This window comes from Fundulus heteroclitus, unplaced genomic scaffold, assembly GCF_011125445.2.
Source record: "Fundulus heteroclitus isolate FHET01 unplaced genomic scaffold, MU-UCD_Fhet_4.1 scaffold_717, whole genome shotgun sequence".
In the NCBI taxonomy this organism is placed as follows: Eukaryota; Metazoa; Chordata; class Actinopteri; order Cyprinodontiformes; family Fundulidae; genus Fundulus; species Fundulus heteroclitus.
This window is the reverse complement of record NW_023397162.1, coordinates 1-17,050: the sequence shown is the minus strand read 5'-3', so window position 1 is coordinate 17,050 and position 17,050 is coordinate 1. Positions and strand designations below refer to the sequence as shown.

Here is a 17,050-nt window from a genome sequence, read left to right as displayed (position 1 = left end):
TAAAATACTTAGTTCCCTTTTTGCAGTGTGGCAATACACCATCTTTAATGGTTTTTTTTTTAACTTTACTTTGTTTTCCTATCAAGCAAACTGCTAACTTTGTTTATTCCAATATTTTGATTAATCAGTAACAAAAAAAAAAAAAAAAAAAAAAAAAGCTGAATTTGGAAATGGGACACCTCTTCTTTGCCCATCTCCTTTTTTCAGTCGCCACAACAAGCCAACCAACTCCATCTTTCACTCCATCCATAAATCTCCTTTGGTCCTCCTGCCTGGCAGTTCCAGCCTCAGCATCCCTCTTCTGAACATGTTCATACCATTTCAGTCTGGCCCCTCTGGATGTAATAGGAGGCACTTAAAATTTACTTCATTTAGTTTGAAGCTACAAAAGTGAAACCTGTTCTTAGCTCATTGTGTAATATCACTTATAACATTTACAGTAGGGCCACCATCTTGTTTTACAAGCATGTTTCACAGCTTGGATTACTTCCAAATCAGGAATTGGAAATGAAAAACCCAAACCTGTAAATAGTCAGCGGTTAAACACTGACGGTTGTTCTGTTGCAGCTTACAGTAATAAGTAGGCAGAGTGCAAAGTCTCAAGAGAAACTGGTATTAAAAAAAATAAATAGAACTTTTGCACATTTTCATCTGCAAATTCTTTATTTTTACTACAAGTATACAAAACTTGAAAGACAAATCTGTGAAAATGGGTTGTATTTACAGAAAAACAAAACGAGTAGTGGATGGTGGGGCGCTGAGGAGGCATGCTGTGCTGGTTTCAGAGTCAGGGAGAGGATGAAGACGGTCATGATGCCGAGTGGCTGGCAGGCTAGAGGAAATAAAACAGATACAAGTCAAGTAGTGGTCAGTTTAAAAATAAAAGTATTAAGAACACTTTATAGGTACATTTCTTTGGCTACTGTAAGAATGACCACAACCAATTTGGTTATTCCATGATAACCATTAAAGGACAGCTGGTGCTACGCAGTGATGGGCACCAAGACAAATCTGAATAAAGAGACCGCAAAAAGCAAAGAAAATCCATCTTTAGATTTCTGATTGTTTCATGAATTAAAGAAAATTCTTGAGACAGGAACTCCACCAGGAGCTGGAATTGACTCTGGCCATCCAGCTACACAGATTAGCAGAAGCACAACACGTTGTCAGGGTCTCTAGTGAATAAACGGGGTAAGATAGGCCTATCACTCGCCTCCTGCGACTTTCCCTCCTGGGTTTCTTTGCCGTTGCTGGCACTAGAGTCACCGCTGCCATTAACTGTGGCTTCCTGTTTCAGCTGTTTAGCATCTGTGTCCTTTACCGGGCTCTCCTCTTCTGGTTTCCTCTGTACAGACACAAAACCGGGGCACAGGGGAGGAATGGGAGACTGAAAGCTGTTCAACACGACAGTATTTGATGGAAACCAACCAGTCAGGTTTTTATTTTTTTTATTTTTATAGAAGCGGCAGCTGAGCAAACATCACACCGTTTAGTCATGCACACAGAAATCAAGTTTCAGCGCCTCGCACCGCGTCCTGCCACGACACAACCTCCCAAAGCATGCAACAAGTCAAACGCTGCAGCACAACATTCAGCCGCCAGGCCACACACACCCAAAGGGCGAATCGATAAAAGCCCCAACAAGCTCCTGGAGCAAAAAAGACCCAGCAACAACAAGCAGGCAGGTTTAGTCAGCGGCCCCTCAAGATAATATATATAATAAAAAAAAAAAAAAAAAAGTTTTGATCCTGGAAGAAACCAAAAGCTGTAACTGATGGAAACTGAACTGCAGATTTCAGTTTTACCTTTTTCCTAACGAGGTGAGAGATATCCGACACCGCTCTGGAGGACGAGGCTCCATCAGATGAGGCTCCAGACGTTTTAACTGGAATCTAAAGAGACAAAAAAATAAATAAAATAAAACAAGGTCTGGTCACTGCAGGTTCTGAGAACTTGGGGCTGAAGCGCCGTCCTCACCTGGCTGGTTGAGGCAAAGGCAGCTGAAGATGAAGCGCCGCCATTTTCACAGGGGAACGTGGACGAAGTGGAGGGAGCCCCCTGCAGGAGGAGATGAGTTTGATCAACAGTCAGAGCAGCACCAACCTTCCTGGTGACCCGCGGGTCACTGCAGATGCGAGGTGACCAGAGACCCCCCGTTCTCCTGCTGCCGTACTCACCAAGGTCTGTAGGATGGCCTGTGAGGCGGCGCTGGCTGTTCTCTGGCTCTCCTTGGCGTCCTCCACCTTTTCTCTGATCTCAGGAAGGAGCTGTTTGAGTTCGTCCAGCTCGCTTTTCTCCTCCGCGTCGCCACCAGCGGCGTCAATAGCCTCCTGGAGCATCGCTATGCACAGAAACAAGAGAAGGTAATGTCGGGTTAAATCCCTGTCATATTTCATGGATTTTTTTTTTTTTTTTTAATGCATCCCTACTAGTCAACTTTGTCTTTAGTTGACAGAAGCCTTTCCCCAAGAACCAGTGTAATTCTCCTGGGAGATTATATCTACAGTTTCTACTACTTTTACCAAGTTAGAAATAAGTTAGCAGGGCAGACATTTACCCAGGCAGTTGCATTCAGATCAGTATAAACTTAGACTGCAAGGACTAAAGATATGAAGTCTGCATACTTTAGTAGAAATGTTACACAGTGACCGTTTTAATGCTCGTAAATAAGAATTTAAGCTACTCCTGTTGTATTAAACTTAACTGTTCAGGTTAAAGTTTTAAACTGCGGAAAGAAATGAGGCGAAAGTTCCAGCAGGAAGAAATGCTGTACAGCCTTTACCATAGAAGACTCCAGGAAGGGTTTACCTTATGCGTCTACTCAGAGCTAATGCTGAAGTAGATTCCTACCTGGATGGTCGGATTTTCGCTGCAGTAGAGATTGAAGGGCTGCGCGACTAATCAGATCTTGATTATGATTTCAACCATCATAAAAATGTAACAATCGATATTTATTAGGGCTGAACAATTAATTGCATTTTCAATATAATCGTGATATAAAATAACGCAATTTCCAAATCGCAGAGGTCTGCATCTTTTGGCTATGTAACAATTAGGGAATCAGACATGTCCTTTAGGTGTCGGTAAAATGTTTGAAGTGGGTTTGCCTCCACATGGAAGGGAAGACAGTTGCAGCAGTGAGATAATCTAATTTTATTACTTGTTTTAGAGTTTGTTATCATACAAAGCATTAAGTACTGGTCAATCAGTTTAATACATAGACTTGCTTGTTGGTCTTTGCATTTTATGTTCAACAAGGATTGATGTCCAATTAAATTAAAAGCTGTTCTCTTGAATAATATTCTGATCAATAGAAACATTAAAAGTTCATATTTAAAATAATCCTCGTTTACAAACATCTTTATTTAGAGGCCATTTTTGTTGCTTGTGGTTAATGCGGAGAAAAGTCAAAATTGCAATTTTGATTGAAATATATTGTAGGCAGAATGCAATCATTTCTGCTCCGAGTTTAGATGCTGTGGGTCTTTTAGCAACTAATCCACCTGGCGAGGAAACAAATTTGTTGTTTGTATATATTTTGAAACATGATAAATTAAACTGGAAAAAAAATTGCATTAAATCACAATATTAAGAAAAAAATTAATAAATTGCAATTAGATTTTACAAAATCGTTCAGCCCTAATATTTATTCCTTCTTAGTTGACGCTCCTGTCATGCGTTGTGAATCCGGTGGTGCCGCCATGCTGGAGGCTCCTCCCACAGCCCCAGCCGGTTTCCTTCAGCACGAGTTATAAACACTTCAGGAGCGAGACTGAAAAGTTGAGCCAGGCTAGAGACGTCAGAGAATGAGTCGTTGGCAGTAAAAAGGATAAAATGACTTCAGTGGTGTAGAAACATCATGGGCACGCAGAAGCAGATGAACAAGTAGCAATAGTGTGCAAACCCTGCTGTGCTCGACACACTGGGAGCAACGTCGCTCCTTCTCCGTTCATTTCCTGTGGTGCAAAGCGACTGGAGAAATTCGTGCGGGGGATATTTTAAGCTCGCACACGAGGGCTTGCAGCGCAACACAAGAAAGTTTAACATTGTTCAACTTTTGTCGCTCGACACTCCAGCCAGTTATCTGATTAGCGGTGAGGTGCGTACTTATAAAGATATCCTCTATGCTGATTCCTTGCCTCTAATAGAGGATCAACCCAGGGGGATTTTTCTTTTGTAGACATAAAAGCAAGATTTCAGTAAATTCAAGCTAAATCTTCTGACTTTTGATCCTGTCGGTCACAGACCGCTTTGAAAATACCAAAACCACTCCAACTTCATAACCAATAAGAATTCTGGGAAACAAGTGCTCCACCAGTGCCATTTGTAACGCAGTCGCGTCCTGAGAGCTGGGTCTTCACCGAGGTGGAGATGAAAGCCATCAGTTGCTCTGGGAGCGACCAACGACTTTGTCTTAATCTCATTTTTCAAAAGTGTTTGAAATCCTGAAGGAAAACATTGTTTAACAGCCAGTGTTTATGTTCACTAAACTCATGTTAAAGTTGATGAATAATTTTAAATACCGTATTTTCCGGACTATACGTCAGTTTTTTTTTTTTGTTTTTTTTTCCCCACATAGCTTGGCCAGGGGTGCGATTTATACTCTGGAGTGACTTATGTGTGAAATTATTACACATTTTTACCAGTATATCATTACACCTGTTATTTTCACACCAAACCGCAAGAGGGCGCTCTAGGCCTGTGTTGAATCAGACGTAAGCGACGTAGAAGCAGAAGTGCTGCATCTTCTACGTCCAGAGTTAACGGAGTTATTTGAAAGTGACACCGAGGATGAAGATTTCACTGGATTTTAGTTATTTGGAGTGACACGGGCGCTTTGGTTAACTTCTTCGCATGTTTTTTATGCTATAGTTATCTGAATAGCTTTTAATATGTTATGTTAACATACCAGGCACGTTCTCAGTTGTGACATGTAAGCGTAAGCTAACCGTACAATTATTCAGCCTGTTGTTGGCTCCCATCTATTTTTTTTTTTTTATTTAAAACTGCCTTTCAAGATGACATGTCTGTTGATGTTGTATATCATCAAATAAATTTCCCCTAAAAATGCGACTTGTACACCAGTGCGACATATGTTTTTTCCTTCATTATGGATTTTATGGCTGGTGCAACTTGTACTCCGGAGCGACTTATAGTCCGGAAAATACAGTAGTCAATATCTCAATTTTAATCAAAAATAATCGTGATATAATTTTGCAATAATTGAGCTGCCCTAGTAAAGTCGAGAGCCTTACAGTTTAATAAACAAAACAAAAAAAACAAAAAAAAAAAAAAAAAAAGGAGGAGGAGGAAATCACAGCTCATACCCAGGCGCGTCTCGATGACCTTTATGGAGCTGTTGTAGTGCTGCACGGCCTGGTTGTACTGTTCCATGGAGCAGAGCGTTGTAGCGACATGGTAGTGGGTCTCTGCCAGCAGGCGACTGTGAGGAGGCAAGAGCTTCAGCTGCATGGTGAGACACTCCTGGAAGTCTTCTAGTGCCTGAGGATAGTTACCTGGAAATAAAACCAAGTAGTTAGACCTGCGGTGGAGTCAGACAACTCCACTCTGAGCCTTTAGTCCTGTGCAGTTCACCTGTTTCTGCACTAACTTCTCCAAGTTTCAGGTAAGCCTGTGCTGCCATCAGCTGGTCATCTTTGCTTTCTTTTCTACAGAGAATAAAAGGGACATTTAGTTTCCACATCAATAGTAAGATCACATCTGTCCTCTACAACGCTGCCGGCACCTTTTGTAGATGACTTTGGCCACCTCAAGCATCTCCCAAGCCAGCTGCAAATTCCCAACATCCTCCTCCTCCTGAAAGGGATGCATTGATACGGTTACATGTGCACACGGTGCAGAAATCATGGTTTCTGCAAAACAAACTCACATCATCTTGTGCATTGTTCTCTTCATCACCGTCATCATCATCGTCGTCATCATCTGAAATAGATAAAAATAATAATTAAATGAACAGTTCAAAACCATGTTGCAGGAAGTAAACGGTAAGTTTTCCCACACAATGGCCCACAGACACCAGTGTCTCCCTTCTGTCCACCAAGCGTGACGTTTTAACGTTGCGTGATGAGAACACCGGTGCCCCGTAGTTAAACATCTACTACCCTCTGAGCCTCCGTCAGCATCTGCTTCTTCAACTCCTTCCCCTTTTTCCTCAGAGTCTTCTTTCAAATCTTCTACCGAAACATCTGGGACCGCTTCAGTTCCCTGGAAAGAACTTTTTTCTGCCCCAACTCCAGCAGAACTCAAGGCTTCCTCTGGCCCATCTTTAACGGGCGCCTCCTGCTCTGGGTTTTCGTTTTCCACCGCGGTGTCGCCGGCGTCTTTAGACGCGGCCTCAGAGCGGGGAGCCTCCATCTGTTCCCTCTCTGCCATCGCATCGTAGACCTGCTTTCGCAGCTCTTCTCTAGTTTTGTCTGCACCAGAGCGGCAAATAATTGATCTCCTCACATTTAGCTCAGCATTAATATGTAGAAACGAACAGTTTAAGTCCAACAGTTGATCACATTTTCTGAAAGGATTTGTGTTAAAGACACTTTTGAGAAATGTTTCTAAAAAAACGCCTTTATGACTGAAGTTTACTTTTTATAGATTAAACATACTGACCATCAAGGTTTTTGGGGCTCTCAATATTCGGGTTGCTGGGCTGCTCTTCCTCCTCGTCAGATTCTTCTGGGACTCCCTCCAGAGCGTTGCCAAGGACGCCGTTCTCCATCCTGGTTCACAAACACGCACCAGGAAGTGTTGAAAACAAACGTGTTTACACACCAAACCCATTTCATTTGGACCAGTCCTAGCATGTAACATGCGTTATTACAGCGCATCATTACTGCTCATAGCGAGGAAGTGCAAGAGAGACGAGTTTGTGGAACGACCGACATGATTTTAGAAGCACCTTCGACCCTAAAAATAAGAGGTTTTGACACATTTTTGGTTTCTGTGATACGTTAAATGCATTGGAACAAATTAACTTTATTTTCCTGTTAATATATCAGTGTTAAACATCAATTGAACATAATTATATTTGGCTGGTTTTGTTGATTGAATGACTGAGCATTAATTTGAAAGTAATAGACATCAATATGGGAGTCAAATCAAGTCAACCTGAGCGATATAGAGAGTCATATCGGTTCATCCTAGATGATACCCAGCCCTGACTGTTACTGATCTTAAAGTGCAGATTATGTTTTTTTTTTTTTTTTTTTTTTTTTAAATTGCTTCGTTTATAAATTGTAAAACCAATAACTGGGTGATCAGACACCACAAAATACCATCAGATAACACAATCTTCAGCAGGAATGCAATTACTGGAGGGAATTATTGGTTTGTTGTTTTTAACATCATTGAACTTCAAAAACAAAGTTGGAGAAAAAGGACCAAAAGACGCTAGAAGCTTCCAGAAAAAGAACCACCTTCCTAAGGAGGCAGATCCGCCGTTTGTTGAGGTCTCAGTTTTAAAACAGAGTGAGACTTCAGATGATGATAGAAAGTTGAGGCCCAGTTCCACCCATTGGCAAATGTTTAGCCTTTTGCAAATCTCATTAAAGCAAAAGTCTATTTACCACACACTGTTAACTACATTAGCCACCTACACACAGCAAACACCCAGGAGTTTGCAAAGTTCAACCTAATCATATTGCAAGTGATATCCTGTTGTGCAACAACTGCTCTCACATTCAGTGACAGCGCTTCTTGAAATTGGAGCTGCTGTATCAAACATAAAACAAAAAAAGGACAGGATGTGACTTTTAATCCATCTCTTAAATGTGAGATGCCTTAATCTCTATTTTGGTGTTTTTTTTGTACCACCGATCTGGAAGATTTGACCATGCAGAGAGACAGTGCTGTAACTTTGGGCTGTCCAAGAGATTTTCCTGTTTATATAGACGGCTAAATTTTTCAAAAGTAGAATTATTTTTATTTCTTTGAGTTCTTAAAGCAAAGAGCAACAGGTCACATTGCTACTAAAAATAGCTGGAAACACAGGAATGTGAGACACGTCTGAATTAACAGCAGCATCAGCCCAAAGAGTACAACTGGGCAGATTAAAATTCACTCCCACATAATCTGTGTTGTGGCAGTAACAAAGCAAAGGATTGTGGGTGCCTAATTGAAGCAGAGCATTAACAAGGTCAGGGGTGTGTGGGGTCGGCCATAACAGCAACGCTACTACTGGCCCAGAGTTTCATATCCATGCATTCCTGGTAAATACGATTTTACTTGCTAAAAAAGGAACTGAGCAAACCTGGCAAGCTCCAATAAAGACTTCCCACACAGGAAGAAGGCCTCGCCACATTCGTCCGCCGTGTCCCCGTACTTGGCAGCCCTGCAAAAGAACGAATGTGAAAATAAATAAAATAAAAACAAATAAACACCAGGTACACCAATTGCCATCAAGCCAAGGAGCAGTAAAACTAGTTTAAGTCTAAAATATTACAGTTCTTGTTCCAATTGTTAAACCCTGAAAATAGTTCAGCAGGAATACAACCATTTATCCCCCAAAATTGGCTGCTGTATTTCCTGTTTACTTTGAATATGGCATTTTTTTTATCTGAATGCCATATCAATTGTGCAATACTTTATCCTTTCCTTCTGTTAAGTTATCTGTTTTAGATATGCTTGATTTTCCTTACTGATTTAGTGTGCAACTCGGCTTTTGCCACCATTGTGCCCAACTTTGTGTACTTTTGTGTAACAAAAAGAGCTCTTTAACTTTCAGCAAGTTTTTTTCTTTAATTTACTGGGACTCACAGCATGCCGCAGGCTTCCTGGAAGACATTGACAGCAGAAGCAACATCTCCCATCACCAGATGCCTTTTCCCTGTGCCGATCAGTTTCTTAGCCTCCTCCATGATGTCTCCTGAACTGCAAGGAGCAAATAAAACGTTCATTTTAGACACGATCAAGTTGAACTACACCACAGAAGCTGGGAAAATAAAAAGGTTGCTGTGTCCATACTTACGTTTCTGCTGCAGCTGTGGACGAGCACGGCTTCTCTTCCGCACTACAAAGAGTTCAAATGAGTGAAATCAAAACCAAATTGTCCGAGACGCCAAACTTTTATGCTGACTACGTGGATTTTCCTCGGGTGACCCGAGATCGTGTCGGCTACGCCTCATTGTTGTTAGCCTCTCATGGCTGCTAGCCAGTTAGCCGCAGAGTGCTAACATGGTAGCGACGGTAGCGTTAGCAACTAAATACCACTTCGCCGAGAAATATTTTATGTTCCTGACGGCAGGTTAGGACTACAAAAACGCTCCACCGAACAGTTATACGCCTTGAAGCAAACATTACCGCCCCCGGAACAAGCTAAAAAGCACGCTAGCCATTTTTTTTGCGTTGCTGTGGCAGCAACGAACAATCACAATCACAACCGACTAATAATTACCTCCCAGAGCCCGACGCGGTGGACGCTTCTTCCAACATGTTTTCTTTTTTAACCTGAGGCCAGCGAGATGACAACAATCCCAGCAGCAGCCTGCTCCGCGGAACACAAAGACCCAACAGACCCACTTGAACAGTCGTTGTTGGCGCGCTTAAATAGAGAGGAAAAAAATGGTCTTCTGTTTCCGCTGGAGTCGGAACGCGGGAGATTGGAGTTAAAGGGGCCGCAGCTATTATATGACGCTACGTTTGATGACCGTAGAAAACAAAACACGGAAACGGAATGGAAAATAAAAGACGAGCGGAAAAAAAAATAACATAAATAAAAAAATAACATCATAACCATAACGACTACAGGTAACACCCTAAAATTGACAGTGATGTCAGGACATGACGGGCCTCGTTGGCGCAGTAGGCAGCGCGTCAGTCTCATAATCTGAAGGTCGTGAGTTCGAGCCTCACACGGGGCAGTATTTTTTTTCCTCTCCTCCCACCCGCCTACAGCGTCCCCGTAGTAAAAGTACAATTTTCATATTTCACAAGGCGACTGTGTTCTTCAAAATTGGAGGAACATTTAAACATTGTTGTCACTCTCATTAATGGCACTTATTGAGAGAAGGAAAATTAAAAATTCAAGCCAGCCAGGAATCGAACCTAAAATCTTCTGATCCATAATCAGACGCTGCTGCTTCCCAAGCCTGGAGAAAAGACCAAAGTAAGCCCATTCCAGCCAATCAGTGCACACCTCAAGCACAGGTGGGCCAATCACATCCTGAGATGGTGGGCTTACTTTGGCCCAAAGGATCTTTTATAAACTCTCGGAGAAACACACAAAGAGCAGTCATCATTTTGTTGACAACTGTCTGGACTACTTTAGCGAGCGGGAAGTATAAACATATATTTTATTTCTGTTTATTAGAAATACTGAGTATGCAGCACGGACAGCAACGTGTGTGTACTTCCAGCTGAGCAAGAATTTTTTTCCCATATTACTGGTAAACTGAGAACTTTGATGCAAAGTGAGGACCTTCTTTTGGTCCTCACTTTTTTCTAGGCTAAAGGTTAGGTTTGGGACTATGGTGTCGATTAGGTTTAGGGTGGGGTTAGGTATACATTGGTAAAGGTTGGGGTTGGGGTTAGGCCATAGAAAGGTGGAAAATGAATAGAAGTCATGGCAAGTTTCTCAGTAAGTATTTTAAACAAGGATGTGTGTTTGTGTGGGCATCAACAGCTATCATTTTGAGGACCAAAACAGTAGACAGTAGACCAATGTTGTCTTAATAAAAAAAAAATGTATATCCCAAAATAATGAATTTTATTTTGGGATATAAAATACCCACATTGCAAATTTATTTGCAATGTGGGTATAACAAAACAGCTAAAATTGATATGATTGTACAATATTTGATAATGACTACTACTGTTACTTAGTGTTGCTTCATAGCAGCACTAAATAGTAAATAAATGTTGCTCATTTGTAAATTCTTTGAATGCTGATTGTAAAAAGTGACATAGAAATCCAGAGTAATGATTGTTTTATATTTCAAATATTTATACAAGTAACACTGTGTTTATGCTTGTTTCCTGTCAGATTATGTATGCACATCCCTTGCTCAGCAGAACTCCTCAGGGTCGACTCCTCGTGGGGGAAGAGGAGAGGGAGGACCTGTTCTTCAGGTACACCTCCCAGATCAGGGAGATAGGGGGGGCTATTAAGGTGTACCAAAAAAAGCAGGCCATGCTCCGGGAGGCACAGAGGACCGGTAATTCTGGATATTTGATAGTGGAGTTTGGTGACTTCAAGGGCAGGTCCAGGAAGGAGGTGTATGAGGACCCAAGCAAGGAGGCCCAGGATCTCATCACCTACCTAAAGATGGCTCTTTACCTGTGGTGAGCATCAATTAATGCACATTATTTTACAGGCGCTGCTGCTGCTGGGGATTTTTTTTGAGGAGGAAGATGTCCAGGAGATGGTGACTGAGGCCTCACAAGCTGAGGAACAAATTCCTCAAGGGATGTAAATCACAAACGACATTTTTACAAACAAGTTTGTGTTTAAAAGTATTTTTAAAGGACCCAACATGTTCTTTTATTTTATTGCACAGAAAGTCAGCACTGATTGGGTGTCAGTCTACGTTCACTCTTCAAAGCAAAAAAGGGTTATTTAAAAGTGTATGTGAACGTTATTTATTTCATTTTATCCTAATCATCACATCTCAGACCTGGTGCTGAACTGCCACACCCGGATGTAGGCCACCTCTCTTCAGCTTTTTGTCCTGAATCAGAGGACTCTTACACAGTGGTAAGCACAATGTGTTATTTTTTTTAACTTATACATTTGAAAGATATGTATTGCTGTTAATTGTAATGATGACAATTTTCTGACTGCAGGTTTAATCAAAGGGAGAGCACCTCGGAGTTATGTGCCCTTACCCAGGGCCTTGCTGCAGGAGACCACATTGCTGTGGCCAGCTCACAACTTCCTGCTAGATGAAACTCCATCCACTCCACTCCAAATGCCACAACTCCAGCTTATTTTGATGAACCCTGGGTCGACAGTGATGGCAGCAGGTTACCCCTATGCTACTCCTAAGATAAGATAAGATAAGATAAGATAAGATAAGATAAGATAAGATAAGATAAGATAAGATAGGCTTTATTGATCTCACATTGGAGAAATTTACTTGTCACATCGGCTCAATAGTCAATAGTCAGAAGAAGGTGTCAAAAGTAGGAAAAGGTGCATCAGTTATATACAGTGTATCTTCATATATACAGTGGATCAAAAAAGAAAATGATAAAAATAAAAAAACAAATAGATAAGTATAAAAATACAGGCGAAATCAAAGTAGGCAGATGACTCCTCTGCCCTGACTCCTCTGATTTTACCCGCCACACAGGTGCTCCTGCACCCACTGCAACTGCGTCTGTGTCCAGCTCCACTCAAAGGAACACGCGACGCAGGGCAGTCGTGAAAGGAGGCCACTGGGAGCCACAAAAGAAGATATGAACGTTAAGTGGCTTTTAACAAGTGCCAAAATAAAAGAGTCTGACCACAGCAGCTTCAGCAGTACCACTTTCTGCCCAAGTAATTCAGGTTGCAAATGCTTGGAGCAGTGGCTGGTAGAACAGCGGCAGCTGAAGAAACCGGGAAATCCACCATAATAATAATAATAATAATAATAATAATAATAATAATAATAATAATAATAATAATAATAATAATAATAAGTAATTATTAATAAAAATAAATGCTAATAAAATCAATAACATGTAAATACCCAATTATATTTTTGTGTTATGCTGTGTGTTTTTTAATTTATATAACTGGATACTGTTGTTATTTTATCTCCGTATTATAATACAACACTATTTATGTTATAGTTAGTTGTTTATAAATGGAAGTGTGTTGTGTCTTGCACTTTGTTTTTGTGAATAAATGCTGTTCACAAGTTCTAAATTCTAGAATGTAGCAGCAGAATGATGCAAGGTTGCGGGATCGACTCCATCATGGGTCGCATCTGAACAATACTTTTAAACCTTTCCCACCCAAGAATCCTCAGTTCACTACCCCGTGAAAACTCGCTCCGTTTCGCGCCACTTTCCTTTGTGCAGGCGGAGGGTGCGAAAAGACTGGGCCTCAGAATGCAGTAAAAGGGTAAATAAAGGGATTGTATCAGTAACTGAGGAAACACAATGCTGTAATATAAGGCATTGTTGAAGTAAAATTCGAACGTCATGACGTCATGTACAACAACACAGGCGATGGTACATTACGGATATGGTGTCGGACGATTTTCATGGGCCAGTGGCGCAATGGATAACGCGTCTGACTACGGATCAGAAGATTCTAGGTTCGACTCCTGGCTGGCTCGAATTTTTCATTTTCCTTCTCTCACCATTTGTTTTATAATAATAATCATGTACGTTGCAGGTTAATACTTCAGCTGCTTTACAAAGCCTCCCGAGCTATGGCAACTCCTATGCCAATTTATTACATGCACATTGTAATTTTATTTGTATCCGCTTTCATTTTGCATTCATCGAAAAACCTTGTGTATCACTTCATATTTCATTGTATATTTTACGAGCAGTTCGAGTATAAAACGACCAGGACGGCGTCAGTTGCTAGATTTGGCAAAAGCCGAAATGGGAAAATGTTTCCTTCACGTATTTACAGAATATTATAACTATCGGACTACCATATCATTATCCCTCTCGGTAACCGTAGTATATAGCACTTTTTTTAAAGCTAGCTCAAGATGCATTACCTTCAAAATACCCTAAACGCTCCTTGCGTTTTTAAAAGCTGGATTATTATTTATTTATTTATTTTTACAAAAGCAGCATTTAAATAAACTAGATAAAACAGCTTCTTACTTTTCAAAGTGATGGGTGGAGGTGCCACACGGGACCGACAGTCTAAATCGATTAAATCAAAATGGCTTGAGTTTAAAAAAAAAAGAAAAAAGGGGAAAAAAAAGTTTGTTAACGACGTAAACACGTCAGACACCACCTGGCCAGCAGGTGGCGCCACTGTTCCACCAACATATTTCCACTTGTTTAGCATCACGCTGTTTAATTTTTGTATTGCTTGCAGAATCACGTTTATGACGGTGCGTTATATGATCTAAGTTGTAAGTTTGAAAAGCTGCAAAACAATATGGCTGTGGTCACTTTGAGGCCTCACGCAATTATTGTACTTTATATTAAAATAGCGATCGGTTCATAATCGCTATTTTAATGAAAAAATGCAAAAAAAAATTGTTTTAAAAAAGTTTATTGCAGTCAGGATTATAAGTACTGTTAATATAATATACACGTTTTCGTCACATAAAAATTGAGTAATAGAATTAGAAGCGGGGGGAGGGCATAAAGAAGAGAGGAGGGCGCTGGAGTCTAGCGGTGGGCTCCGGGCAGACTCCCTGGCTGCAGATGAAGTTTTCTGTCACACTTCTCGGTGGGACTTTCAGGAATTCAAATTCACCGTCCAGACTCCACCGTGCGACTGACATGTTGCGATGTTCCGCGCAGCCATACGAAACGTGCACTTGGTCTGGATCATTTTGTTGCGTCTTGCGCTCGTGCCGCAGGCTGGCTGTAGGTCAGCCGATGCGGGCAGCTGTCATGAGGTGAAGATCGCTTACATGATGCGCCAGATAGGCCCCGTGGAACTGGTGCCAGAAAGACCGGGTACAGGTCAGTCAGTACATATCACGTCATTTTACTTATTCATAACGCAAATGTTCATGAGTTTCTATAAACCTAAGTTTAAATTAGTTATTTTTAAAATAAATTATTGTTTCTATTACGGATTTAGCGTGACACTTATTTAATTCCAGAACACTAACGCAAAAACAAGAGTTAAAATGTGTGGACCTTTACGCAGTTTTACTAAATTGTTTTCTATTTCTCATATTTTGCATAAGCCAAGCTTGTCCATAATTGTATTTGTTTTAAGTGAGTCATGGTTCTCCAGGGTTTCTGAAAGTCTTTTGTACATTATAAATTAATCAAGCCGAAAATATCTGTAGTTAATAACTTGCCTTTTAAAACAATTGGATTTCAATTGTATGTTTAAGTGTTACAAAAGCAATTGTTGAAAGTTGTCGAAGTTAAATCAAAGTTGAAACTTTGATTTAACCACAGAAGAAAAGAAAACATGCTTTAATTGGTGCATCTACACAAACTAGTTGATTAGGATGTGAGAGGGATGTCCTTCAAAAATAGGGGGTAAATTTTTTTTTGACAAAAAAAACCCCCAAACCAAACAAAAATCAGTGTATATTGGAGTGGTTTGTGGTTGCCTAGTACTTGGAAAATCTTAAATTCAGTACTTTTTATGTCCCATTTTTTGGCGAGTGAGGAGACAGTATTCAGCTGGAGCAGGAAAGGACTGCTGTCTGTAAAACATAATTCAAAGGTCTGTCTCAGAGAAAGTTCGCTTGTGTCTCATGTTTGTTGACCGGTTATGTTTGATGTTGCATCCATTAAACACTGCTAACAATATTTTCAGGCCAGTTGGATAAATCTTTAGCCTCCTATATGACTACAGCTAAGATAGATCTCAGGGACTAAGGTCACAAAGGTCAGGGAGAGAATATCATGACGGAAAAGACATTAGAGTAGAGAGAAAATTAGAGGTTAATTGTAATTTATACTGTCATCACCATATTCAATAATAATATTGCAATATCCTGTTTTTCTGATATTGTGTGGCCCTAATGAAATTATTATTATTTAACCAACATGTACAATATCTGGTCAGCATCTCTGTATTGTGCTTAATCCAATTAAGGCTTCAGTTTTGAAGCCTTAATTTAATGACAAAAACATACTGCAATGTCAGGACTGTTGTCAGAGAACAGGCCTGAAAATAATTGATGCGGTGTGGCATAAACTAGACAGACTGGAGGGAAACACAACTGGTATATAAAGAAAAGTGTAATATCTAGAGCTGGACGATATAAAAAAAAAAAGCATATCGATAAAATAGAAATCATATTGATATGGATAATTATCAACAGCAACACCTTTATTCAACTAACTTTTACCAAAACTGCAAGTATTAAATTTTTTTTTAAAAATAACACGTGCTCTCTGAACTCTTCGAAGGGGGCGGAGCGTTCCTGGGTCTGCGTTTATGACTGGTTGGGAGGATGTAATGACTGTAGTATTAACCTCCTACACTATAGGCTAGAATGCAAAAAGGAAAACTGTTATTCTATAGAACTTTTTATTGATCCTATTTTTTCTATCGTCGATATATGTTTATCGATCGATATATATTGTTATTGAATTATCGTTCCAGCCCTAGAAATATCCTTTAAGATATTCCTAAATATTACTGAAAATAAATCTTATAGGAAAAACACATCCCTCAAAGAGAAAGGAATGAAAGTGGTGATATCAAATGTTTACCTAAAAAAACATAGATGTATGTACCTTTTCGTTCATTTATTTTTCTTCTTAAAAATAAATTGTAACGCAAAACGTTTGTATTTTTATACAAGAAAAAATGTCACATAAAGTAGCATTTTACACTTTTTACCCTTCTTTCTCTTCTATGCTATTTATTTAACTTTTCCATAGCGTAATTTATGCACATCTCATAAACTAACTGCTGTAAGATATTTAAAATGCATACAATGCTTCTCAAAGTTTTGTTCATGCAAAATTGCCTCCATAGTAGCAGCGTTGGTGGAGCAGTTTATCGTTTTCATGATGTAGACAGAGAGCCATCGCAGTGAGATGTTTGCAGCGCATTGCTGTTCTGATTTCTAAATGTAAAGAAGGGTTTGAGATTTCTTTAGACTCCACATAATACGTTTGTGTTTTACGGACATCTATCTTTTTGAGTGAAGCTATTATTGTGATGTAGAAATATGGTCCATATGGTAGGGGAGTTAGTGACACAGATCTTGCCATTTCAATCAACTTTGGGTTATCTCTAAAGTCGCTGTTTTTTTTTTTTATCTTTGAAAGTTCACAAGACTTATGTCAGAATTTGTCATCCATTACCAGAAACCACACAGGAATCTTAGTTATATCGCAGTAAAAAACAACAACTATTAAATAACTTTTAAGTAGCAGATTTTTTTGTAGCCTGATAATGTACTTTATAGTTTCTATATTTTAAATCTTACGC

The 17,050-nt window shown here is 40.0% G+C and overlaps 1 protein-coding gene and 2 non-coding genes across 3 annotated transcripts; 2 read left to right on the top strand and 1 right to left on the bottom strand.

The window, feature by feature from the left end:
* Positions 1-641: 641 nt before the first annotated feature.
* Positions 642-9,617, bottom strand: nasp (nuclear autoantigenic sperm protein (histone-binding); the record flags this gene model as incomplete). Its single annotated transcript, XM_021324307.2, is given in 15 exon segments — positions 642-832; positions 1,214-1,345; positions 1,806-1,892; positions 1,978-2,058; positions 2,178-2,341; positions 5,328-5,516; positions 5,596-5,669; positions 5,747-5,817; positions 5,891-5,943; positions 6,123-6,434; positions 6,625-6,734; positions 8,264-8,344; positions 8,770-8,883; positions 8,981-9,022; positions 9,407-9,617. Coding segments are annotated over 15 exon segments (1,572 nt in total). The 3' UTR covers positions 642-808.
* Positions 9,618-9,799: 182 nt separating this feature from the next.
* Positions 9,800-9,872, top strand: trnam-cau. Its single transcript has one exon. It is a non-coding gene; the product is annotated as a tRNA-Met (tRNA).
* A 3,332-nt stretch (positions 9,873-13,204) lies between these two features.
* trnar-acg lies at positions 13,205-13,277 on the top strand. The gene has a single exon. It is a non-coding gene; the product is annotated as a tRNA-Arg (tRNA).
* Positions 13,278-17,050: the final 3,773 nt, after the last annotated feature.